Source organism: Rhopalosiphum maidis, chromosome 4, assembly GCF_003676215.2.
Source record: "Rhopalosiphum maidis isolate BTI-1 chromosome 4, ASM367621v3, whole genome shotgun sequence".
Classification (NCBI taxonomy): Eukaryota; Metazoa; Arthropoda; class Insecta; order Hemiptera; family Aphididae; genus Rhopalosiphum; species Rhopalosiphum maidis.
Genome location: NC_040880.1, coordinates 4,031,051 through 4,042,847, shown reverse-complemented (window position 1 = coordinate 4,042,847; position 11,797 = coordinate 4,031,051). Strand labels below are relative to the sequence as shown.

The 11,797-nt window shown below is 27.4% G+C and overlaps 3 protein-coding genes across 6 annotated transcripts; 1 reads left to right on the top strand and 2 right to left on the bottom strand.

The window, feature by feature from the left end:
- Positions 1–2,422: 2,422 nt before the first annotated feature.
- Positions 2,423–5,844, bottom strand: LOC113549884 (CD2 antigen cytoplasmic tail-binding protein 2 homolog). Its single transcript, XM_026951385.1, has 5 exons — positions 5,468–5,844; positions 5,186–5,349; positions 4,797–5,114; positions 2,956–3,112; positions 2,423–2,878 (listed from the first exon to the last, which is right to left on the bottom strand). Exons 1-5 carry the CDS (start codon positions 5,607–5,609, stop codon positions 2,691–2,693), a joined length of 969 nt encoding a protein of 322 aa, XP_026807186.1. The 5' UTR covers positions 5,610–5,844; the 3' UTR covers positions 2,423–2,690.
- Positions 5,845–5,874: 30 nt separating this feature from the next.
- Positions 5,875–8,534, top strand: LOC113549881 (GPI transamidase component PIG-S). 4 transcript variants are annotated; one of them, XM_026951380.1, is made up of 8 exons: positions 5,999–6,017; positions 6,315–6,400; positions 6,532–6,638; positions 6,695–6,922; positions 6,982–7,152; positions 7,217–7,444; positions 7,513–7,683; positions 7,759–8,534. In XM_026951380.1, the coding sequence occupies exons 3-8, from the start codon at positions 6,533–6,535 to the stop codon at positions 8,448–8,450; spliced, it is 1,596 nt and encodes a 531-aa protein (XP_026807181.1). In that variant the 5' UTR covers positions 5,999–6,017; positions 6,315–6,400; position 6,532; the 3' UTR covers positions 8,451–8,534. The 4 variants fall into 4 exon arrangements, with proteins under 4 accessions (XP_026807178.1, XP_026807181.1, XP_026807180.1 ...); XM_026951379.1 differs by having other exon boundaries at positions 6,003–6,021; XM_026951377.1 differs by lacking the exon at positions 6,315–6,400 and having other exon boundaries at positions 5,875–6,017.
- Positions 8,446–10,944, bottom strand: LOC113549882 (protein Red). The gene is given in 4 exon segments (XM_026951381.1): positions 8,446–8,988; positions 9,574–9,632; positions 9,635–9,996; positions 10,057–10,944. Coding segments are annotated over 4 exon segments (1,494 nt in total). The 5' UTR covers positions 10,695–10,944; the 3' UTR covers positions 8,446–8,553.
- Positions 10,945–11,797: the final 853 nt, after the last annotated feature.

The window sequence follows — 11,797 nt, the reverse complement described above, 5'->3', positions numbered from 1 at the left end:
ATATAATATAATAAGTTATGTATGTATACAATACGCTTATAGGTACCTACCTGTACATAATAGTATATGATATTAACCGATATACCTACTGCTATCTATTTTTTTTTTTTTAACAATGTTATTATTTTTTAAATTTTCATTTTTTCTGAAGTAGATATTCAGATGGCTCCCATGCACAGTAACTAACGCACACTCGCCGAATTCGTTTTTATTCGATAATAATTTAACAGTACATATACATACATCATTTACCAATGAAACAGTACAAGAAAATTATATGATAATATTTTACCATGACATCCATATACTATATAATAGGAACCTTATAGACTACAGCTGTTATGTTTGCGAGAAAACGATAATTTATAATGGCCAGCTGTACCTATATAAATATAATAAAGCTGATGTACATGTTTCTGAAATGTATGGTTTGCAATAATATAATATTAAACTTCTTTAAAATCAAGTTTCTATACAGTATTCTATTTACACAAGTTTACGATATTACACTAAAATTACATTTGTTTAAATACTTTTTTTTATGTTTACCGATTGTGAATTGTATAAAGCAGTAATATAATAGGTGTTATGTACCTATACGCGTTGTTCTGAGATAATACACGCTAGAACAAAATTGGAAATTCTAGTAGTTAAAATATGATACACAGCATATTATTATCTATATTTATCGCCTACTATAAATAACAATTTAAAACTTAATACTTATTTTCATGCTCATCATGATATAAAGTGATATACGCTAGGTATAAAATTTGATTTTAATACTATATATTTAAAACGTATGTCCAATTTTGTTTGAAAATTCAATGTTATATGTTCAACAAGATTTTTCATTTAATTTCCTTATTTTGACATGCAGTTATGAATTTTATTATAAATTATAATTGTTTTGGGAAAAACGTTTATTATTTTATTTATTAAATTTTAAACTTATATAATACACTATGTTGTTTTTATACTAAATACCAAAATGCTCAATATTGTACTTTATTTTTATTGAATATGTTATTCTAATTAATCTCCAATGTATAAATAGAAGTATAAACAGTTATTATATTATTTACATATTATGTATAACCGAAGTAGATTAAATTGCATCAATTTTGTATCATTATTAAAATAGTTGATTTATTTTTTTATTTCAAAATTATAATTTTTTCGTTTGTTTGCTTTCTTTGTATTTATCTTTTAATAAAAGCAGCAATAAATGATGAATCATGAATGAGCAATTTAATAAAATAAATTACACATAAGAGTGTTTGTGTGTAAGTATTTTTCCAGTAATAATTATGTATTTTATAGTTTATACACTATATTGTATAATACTATAATAGACATTTCAATAATCAAAATATCGAATTATAATTACACGGTGTAACGGATAGGCTATTTGGGTACACCACTGTCTTATTGTAGTAATTACTAATAAGACATACAATAATAACACAATGCAATAAAATTAGCAACTGAATAAAATAATTGAAAATAGTTTTTGTTTTTAATTGCAAAACTATAATTTAAAAATAAATAATTGTTTAGGAAATTTTTTCATTTAAGTTTATGCGGTACCAGACATTCATTCTATTAAAAATTATTATCAATTTGGGTTCATAATGTAACTTTGCACTTCATACTTTTTTGACCATATTCATAGTAAATGCTAAAATAGAAACCCATAATATAATTCTCAAGATGTAAAAAGACATTTATACTTAAAAAGTAGATCAAGTTATAAACTTTGAAGAGAACTTTTTATCATACAGAACTTTACCACTGAAAACGAAATCATGAACTGAAAAGTCTACCATCTCAGTCAACCTCTTCTTCGAGAAATAATCAACATTGTAAGTGAAACACCATACATTTTTTCCTAACAATATTTAAGTTGTGTATGTTGAGTGATACATCATGTTTAGAATTCTCTTCACCAAATAGTAGAATATTAAAACCTAATTACTAATTAGTTAAATCAATCTATATAATACAATATAAATATAAATATGTAATAAAAACCACTTAAACTAAATTGTCTAATAATTATCAGATATTACTAAGTAAAGAAACTTGAACATTTTTTACCTATGTTTATACATGATGTCTTTTAAAAAAATTTCAAATTAACTGCAGCCAGTAGCTAGAGAACAAAAATTCTGTAGTGTTATGAAATACAGAACTATAAATTAACTTAATAATTTATTAAGTAATTGCTTATGTTAAATAAAATAAGAATTATTTAATGTATTAGTTCAATGGCTACAACAGTGACTAAAGTGAAGGTATTTTTTCAAAATCCATTAGTGACGATGTGTAGAATGCTAAAGAAAAAAATAATCAATATATATTGCATGTATGTATTTAATTCACTAACTGTACAATTTCCAATTAAATATTCAACAAAGTGTAAACTATTTTAACATAAATTTAATGTATTAAAACTAAAATAACTATATAAATTACATTAAATTAAATCTAAATTTAAAACCTTGAAAATGAACAGATAGTATTACAAATCGGAAAATTTTAAACTAGGAATAGATGTTACAAAGAATAAATGAGAAATAAAACATTAATAATTTTTTCTGGTTTAACCGTTACAATTCCCGGATTAAAATCTATTTTAATTATACACTTTACTTAGTAAATTAAATAAACACATACACTAAAAATACTTATAAATAAAGTTCAAAATCAACCCGTATGAATGAATGAAAATCACTGTTTGAATTACATTTACGTACCCAAATGGGTTCCTTAAATTTATCTTCTACTTTCCATTTTTGCATTTGCTCGGTATTATACGGACCAAATACTTCATTACTTTCTAATGAAAATTTGTATTCCCATTGTAATGACTCTCCTAATGAAATTGTCAAAGTTTGATTAAAATATTTATTTAGTACCTATTGATGGTTAAAAATAATATTTTATAAATACCTGTCAATAGCTCTTCTGATTCTTCTGGTTCTACTTTATCACTCTGGTTTGTACTTTCTAATTTTTCCTTTTCTTTTAAATCAAAATCTTCTGCATACATATCTAAATCTGATGACATAGAAGTTGAAGGTTGGCCTCTTTTTTCTGATTTTGAAATCTATAAAAAAAAAATATAGTATTATTAATATATATATTATAAACGTGTATTTTTTCATATTATAATATTATATAACAAAATTATTAATCAAATTTAAAACACTATTGTATAATATTATTTAAGATATTAGTAATAAAAATTGTTTCAAAATTGTTAGTCATTATCAGTAAAAAAAATTAAGAACTTAGATTAAAATATCTAAAAAAAAATAGTATAATGCTATATACTTTATCAGTCGACTTTTTAAACATTTTTTTTTGCAGAAAACTATAGAAGAATCAGTATTTCACAGAAATTACCATTTAAAGTTTATCATTTTTATTATAGTTTTACAATCTACTTAAGGTGGTTTTATGTAACAAATCGAGGGATGTTTTTGATATAAACCATCCGAACATGTAGGTGACCAGTGGCGAAGCTAAAGTTTTTAGTTGGGGAGATATTGAATAAAATGACACTATAACACTTGGATTCCTCCCTTTTTATTTTACCTATTCGATAATACATTTTTTTTCGTATGAGTAATTAATAATTCAATCGATCAAAATGACATAAATTAAATCATCAGCAATGAGGACTAACTACAATATAAAAACAACAATATTAAGAAATACGTAGGTATACTAATCAGCTATCAGTAATAGTGATTTACAGGGGACAATGGCATAACAACGCGATGGCGATGTCAATAATTGAGGAAATCCGAATAGCGAGTCGTGTCTCATAGCGAAGATAGTAAACACTAAACACCACTTACATTAAAATCCCCCTTGTACCCGCGCCCATAATATAATCTATATATATATATATATAATATAATATATCTTTGATATAATATAATATTTGGAATAACCCGCACAGCCGTATTGTGCGTATCTAATCTATTTTAATAATTCTTAAAGACAATAAATGTACAACAAAAAACCAATTTTAACAAATATTAAAACACATATCATTTTTATAATATAAATGACGTTAAAATTTGGAAATATTTTATAAAACAAAATTATTTGTCCTGTGTTCTAATTTCTTAGTGGGTAGACGTTGTCTCATTGTCTCCTATGAAGCTTTGCCACTGCAGGTGACCTATCTAGGTCTATATACACTGTCAGATTAAGTTAAGTGAAAACGACAAACTTCAAAAGGCTATAACATTAAATTTTTGAGTTTCCACAAAATTTTGATTTCATCATTATTTTCAGCATATAAAAACACATTTATTTGCAGAAAAAATTGTTAAAAAATGAGTAGCCAAATAAAGAAGTTTTGTTCATAAAACTTATATTTTTGTTTCAAATTTTAAACTGAAAGTTAATTTTATTGAAAGCTACAAATATAAAAAAGAGGGTCCAATATTGCAATCTATTTAAAATTTAAACTATTATTTAAAAAAATACAAAATTATATTAAACTTTAAATTAAAGTTATTTAAAGTTTTACTTAGAGATCATATAATGTAAACAAAAATTTACCAAAAACCCGATCACTTTTGTAAATCACATATACAATCACTTTGATAGACTTTAATACCAATTAAACGTATGTAAGTATATATTAAAAATATGACTAAATAATATTACTTATCAAAGTTCTTTAACTGTTATAAATTTAATAAAAATACTGTAACATTAAAATTTAACATGTGTAAAAAGCAAAAAAAAAAAAAATTAAGAACTCTACTTACAATCTGAGAAATCTGCTCATAAGTTTCTTGATAAACATCCATGTTGCCATTAGCTGTTAAAATTTGATTAGCAAGCTCTGTAAGTCTAGTGACTTTCGTAGATGAACCCTCATCAGTACTTAACCCTGCCTTTTTTAATTTCCATCTTTCAGCAGTTGTAAGTCGTTTGTTTCCACCTAAACGCCTTAATGATTTTGAAATGGTCTCTTTGGGCTCCATCATACTTAAGATTTCTTTATAAGCAGCAACAACATTGAATTCTACATTATCTTCTTCACTTTCATCAGTTTTCTTCTTTTCTTTTGACATATCTTTAATCTAAACATACAATACAAATTATAAAATATAAAATGATGAAATGTGAAACTATTGTCTGTTGTTATATTTACTTTACACCAATCAATATTCTCTAGCCAATTGTCCTGTACATCTTTCTCTTTTTTCCAGTGATACATTCCTTCTTTATCAAAGTGCCCTTCTTCGAGTTCTTCTTGCATATTAAATGGTGTGATTCGTATCTCACCATCTTGACCAACAACTCCTTCTTCTTGACCTAGGTGGATTAATAATATAATTGGTAAAAAATTTTGCAATATGTTCTGAAATTGAAAATCTTATTCACTTATAAATGCTACATATTATATTGTATGTATACATCATGATGCAGTTACCTTCAATATCTTGCTCTTGCATGACATCATAATTATTTTCATCAACACTATCGTCGTCGTCGTCTTCCGAATCAGCTACATTATTTAATTTTTCAAACTTATTCTGTTGAAAAATCTCTTCTTCTAGTTTTCTTTTATTCATTTTAGGAATTACCGATTTAATTAGCTTGACTAAAAAACGAAATACAATAATCCCTAATGCCTTAACAGTATAAAACGTTTAACTGTTAAAAACAATGAAGTATGAAAATAAAAGATGTATTAATTATTATTCACATTAACTGTTTGTGTACACAGACTCAGTTCATAACTCATAAACGAACTCGAAAGCGTTTTTCAGTGTGATAACTGATAACTGATAAATGATAGTAAACAATAATCTCCCTTCCATTTATTATATAACCACCACGGAGCCTCTGATCGAATTGTTTTAATGTTTTTCTAAGATCAGAACACGATTAAGGATAAATCAAACTCAGAATAATGAAAAAAAATTAATAAAATATTGATGAATGATTGTTGATATATTTGCAAGCAAGGATTGCACAATGTACGTACGTATATATATTTATATATACCCAATTCGTATGTTTATCAATCCACTTAGGGTCTATGGATTTATCAAACTGTAAATGTAAATACGAGATTAGATAACGAATTGACGAATCCAGTGAATTCACTTCGTCTGTCTTAACTTTAGACTTTTTAGTTTTTAAGTCATAGTTGTATACGTTTGTATGCGTCTTGTATCTATAATATAATATATTTAATTAATGGAACCAATATTTAACAGTACTTTTTAAAATGTTTTATAATAAATCATTGATTTTTCATGTAATTTTATTAGGTCTTTTCGATATGCGGTTGTGAATATTTAAACAATTAAAACAAGTCCTGATATTTAGGATTTTTGTACCTCCTTCACTTACCTAAGTATGATATAAATTTCAAAAGTATTATATATTCTGGAGTTCTTATGTTACTCATACTATAAATTATCAATCAATTGATATATATTTTTCTTTTAAATAAAATTATAGTTAATTGTTATATTATTTACATAGAATGGATACTTTAGCGGACGACAAACAATCTACCGATAAGGTTGAAACATTGAAAAATGATGTCAGCAATGATGAAATTTGGGAAATAATTGATAAAGAAGATGACGGTAATAATATACTGTGCTTAAAAAATTGCAGACAAATATATAATGGTATTTTATAGAGGACCTGAGGAATTTGTCTGCTGCAGTTTATGCATTTATACTATTGGTAATTGGAATACCGCTATGGTGGCGAATGACAGAAGTACAACGCCACTCTCTACCATATGCACAGATCTTGCAATTGGGTACCATGGACGTAGTTATATCTACCGACATATTTATATATACCAAAAATCCATATGTAACAAAAGATATTATTAAAAAAATTAATACTAGATTCAACTCAAGTAATTCTAAAATAAATACTTGATAAAATATATAGATGTAATAAAACTTATTTTTATAGCTATGTTCAGCATCAATGCTCAACCGTCCACTCTCGTTAATTCAGACCAAACATTGAATGAATTAGAGATGGGTATTACTCCATTAGGATCATTACAACTAATCGAAACCAATAGTGTAGACGATATAATAGTTGGTATTGGTCGCAATATTTATTTTCCTCCCAATACAGGTAAGCTGACCATATTTTACCCATTGTTTGTAATCAATATTCATTCATATTAAATGTATTTCAGACATTACATTATTAATGGACTCGTTAATAAGACTCTTACAAACAGATGCGTTGTCTGATTCGATGATATCAATGTTGAATCCTGGTAATCATTCTGATGACCAACAAATAGTAACTGAAAGACAGCGTCGAGTAAGACCATCATCGGATTATAATGTACTTCTTACTGTTGTAAATCCGGAACCCGATAAACTGCATGTGGCTTGGAAGCCAGAAATACCTTTAAAACGTTGGTTTTACAAAAACATGGATTTTATCAATATTAAATTATTTCATGATTTTTAAATTTATTTTTAGGTTATCTTCATCCTTTATTAGATCAATTAAAACTAATTTCAAATTTTTCTGTTCAATCTCAATGGCTTTATTTAATCGATTTGGTTCAAAAACCCCCAAAATTAAACACTACATTTGTATTAGACAAGAACCATGCTCAATATATAATTACTCCTCTAGAAAAAAAATTAGGTAATATTTTTAAAGTTTAATAATAGTTGCCTATGACTTGTTAAGGTTAATATTTATTTATTTTACTTGTTTTAGGTTCTGGAGTGTCTCGAAATCCGTGTATACATTTTGTCGTATATATAACCCCTTGTTCTTATATACCTCTATATTTTCATGAAGACAATCAGTTAACTACTGCCATGATGTCAGCTCGTTGGGGTGGAGTTCAATTCTTAAATGCCGATCAGATATCATGCAATGAATCAGTAAGCTTCATACCTGATGATCTCAGTATAATGACTCCCATCATCACACAATTCCATTCATTGATTGGTGTACCAAATATGTCCAATTACATGTCATTAATGCCATTAAAGTCATCTACTCTACGTAAATGGCAATTAGATTCAATGTACAGACTAAAAATTATTGAACAGTACACTAATACACGTATCACTTTAACTTCATTGTCTCGACTTTTGGGTGAAATTAGTAATATTGTGATAATTGAAGAAGTTGGAAAAGCAGTAACTGAATCTGTAGAAGCGGCTACTAAAGTATTACACTGTTTAAGAAGAGGACAATTGGAAGAAGCTTTGGAATATAGTAAAATAGCGTTTGAAACATCAGAGTTTGCATTCACTCACCCATCATTATTGGCTTTGCTCTATTTTCCGGATGATCAAAAATATGCTGTTTATATTCCATTATTCTTGCCTGTTATGATCCCTGTACTAATGTCTTTGAAAGGAGTTAAAAGTTGGATACAATTGAAGTACAATATTTAATTTAATAATAATAATTTAATGATTTGTGTTTATTATTTATTTATTATTTTTTTTTTATTACAATAAACTGACTGTCAAATATTTCATATTATTATTTTATAAACTAATACTTAGGTACTTTAAATGATGATCCTTCATCTTTACCAGCTGGTATTTTACGTTTTTGAATTATATTTTGAATCTTGTTCCATTCACGATCAAGTTCAGCTTTTTCATTCTTTTCTTTATTATGTTTACGTGTACGGCGTCCGTCTGTCATTTTAACACCATACTGGAAAGCTGCTTTTGGCAATGCTTCTTTGTTACTCATATATGTACCATACTCTTCAGGTGTATCAAAATCCCAACGACCAACTGGTCCTTTCTTGTTACCCAGGTCCATTTTTGTATAATCAGCCTCATCATCTGAATCTTCAATTGCATCATGCATTTCATCCAATCCTGGATAACATTCTGCGTAACCAGTAGGTTCAGCTGCCAATCGAGATAATAAGCCCATTTGGTTTTTGCGTTGAAATTTTGTTTTACTCAATGCCTCCTAGAAAAATACATAATTTAAATATGATTAATTAATTTAAGATTATATTGAACTAAAAATAAAATATATTTTGTTTAATACATTTTTTTTTTAATTATAGTTGAATTCAAAAACTATTGTATAATTATGTCATTCAAAAATAATAATAGTTTTTGTTTTACTTTAGAACTGATAAAACAATCTAATTTAGTAATATTTATACTTTAGTAAGTTAACAAAGTAAATAATAATACACAAAAATAATTAAACAAATAAGAAGTTTCATATTTCTTTGTATTACACTCTTCATTTATAGCAAATCAAGCAGGATATTAATTCTATAAAATTACTAGTTTAGAAACAAAAATATATAATTCATATTTTTGTCAATTTAAATTTTTACATTATCGCAAAGTAATTTAAAAATGCCATATTTGTGTTATGGCCTGAAAGTCATAGTATATCTTTGCTACAAAGACATATTGTTATTTTGTCCAGAGAGTTCTCCACCAAATTTTTAACATAATTATTAGCATATTTTACATCAATTTTCACTTAAAAACTCTAGAATCATAGTAATAGTAATAATTATTAATAAATATTTACCCATCCCATCTCATCTCTTTTATGATGTTCAGTTTCTACTTCTTTTTCTTCATCTTTGAGTGTTTAAAATAATTAGATTGTTTTTTAGTGTTCTCTTCAGAACGTTTTTGAGTAGATGGTTCATAATCTGGTAATTCAGGGTATATATTATCATCAAAAACTTGTTTATCACGCTTTTTTGATTTCTTTAAGTGTTTCGGTCCAGTTCGTAAATAAGAAAGGATCTGTGCTAATTTATTAATAACAATATCATTTGTGGTCAATGTGGGTCTGTCATCCATGCTAGGTACATCAGATTTACTGCGAATTAGTGTTGTTGGGATATCAGTATCTGTAATATCTTCAGTTAAATCAATTATGTAAGCCATACGTCCAGGAGCAAATGATGGATTACGAAACATCTCATTTTCAGATAATGCAACTCTAAAAAAAAAATTAAAATTAAAATTTTTAAATACATTTTTTAAAAGAATTATTTCTCACCTATAGACATTTCTTCCAAGTCTTGTTTTAAACTGCATTTCGTCTTCTTCCTTTGCTTTTTCTTTAACCGGCTTAGTAGTAGCAAGCTGTTCCATTTCAGTTTCCTGTTCAGTTTCTTTTGCAGTAATTTCACTTTTGACTTTTTGTAACAGAGCATAATCTAAACCTTTGACCAAGTGAGTGTGCTCCATATCTCCTCCCAAAAACTTAGATTCCTGAATCATTTGACGCCTACGTTCGGCAGCATCCAAACCAGATTTCATATCCGGTGCTACAGCTCTATAACCACTGGCAACAGCAACAGGATCCTGAGACTGATAATCTGGATTAGCACCAACTCGGCGTTCTTTGGCTCTGTCACGATACTTCTCGGCAAGCTCAGCCATTTTATTTTCTTCTTGTTTTTTGAGCTTAGCATAGAATATCTTTTTTTTACGTCTAAGTTCTGCTTTATCATTTGAGCCACCAGCTTCGAATTTTGATGAAGATGGTGTTTTGGAAGATGGCGTTTCGCTTGTATTGGCAAGTGATGGAGTGGCCGATGGATGACTTGACCTAGGGGTCATAAGTAATCGTCTAAAATCTGCATTGGTCAGCCGCTGGGTCTGACTCCCGTCTTGAACTTCCGTTTCTGGCATCTTGATGTTTGTAATTTGCCTAGACTTGTTGTAACTTCATAAAAAATGTAATTTTAAATATTTTCACTAGAAAAATAACTTAGTTCATGAATTAATAAACATACAATATATAGTACGATATATATTTAAATATCAATTTATGAAGTATACAAACAACGGGTTAAGTTATGTCTTATTACTTAATATAATTCGTGTTGAAGACAATTAACTATAACTATTAAGTAATAATTATTAAACTGCTGTATTATTATGTTGCGATGATAAAAAACATCAATAAATACAATCATTACAACTCTCAAAAATATTTTAATGATTGCAGCAGTGTAGCTACTGTCCACCGTACAACTGTATAATGTATAAGTATATAACACGAAGAACCGCCCGCAACAGAAGCTAGATGGCGTTAACGTATTCGGTTTTTATTGAAAGTCAATGTATCATAATATAAGCTCTCAAGGTTTTATTTTTTTTTTACAAATTTTTAGAATTTTAATTGCTTACTTTAGCCTTCACTTTTTGTTAAATCCCATGTTTTATGCTATACGGAAGCCTGAGAAACTCAAAAAGAAGCAAGAGCACTATATAGTCTATATAGTATCTAATATTCTAATAGTACATTTTAGCAATTATTGTAGTACCTACTACGGCTACTGTTTACCCGTCGCATAAGGCATTAGGTATTTAGATGGATTTTATCAATCTTCGATGGATGATGACTTGTAGCAATGTCAATTGTTGGGGGAGAGTTTCTTTCCGAGCACATCCTGAGTCGTGACATTCAGTAATTAAGCCTCTAAAACTTAGTCCCCTGGACCCTATATTTTACCAGTTGTCACTAAATAAAATGTATTTTCTTCTAAAACGTGATAAAAATTTTAATAATTAATACGTTTTACCTACTAAAATCAATGTACTATAACCCAAGAGGCCCAAACAGCTTGAAACCAATATTATTTCAGAAATGATAATTTGAATTTAGTAGGTAATAAACGAGTTCAATAATTTACAAATACTTATCTATTTCTATTAATTACATATATAACATGTGACAGACGTCTATAATTATAGGTACACACTTTTTATATTACCTATATAAATTGTTA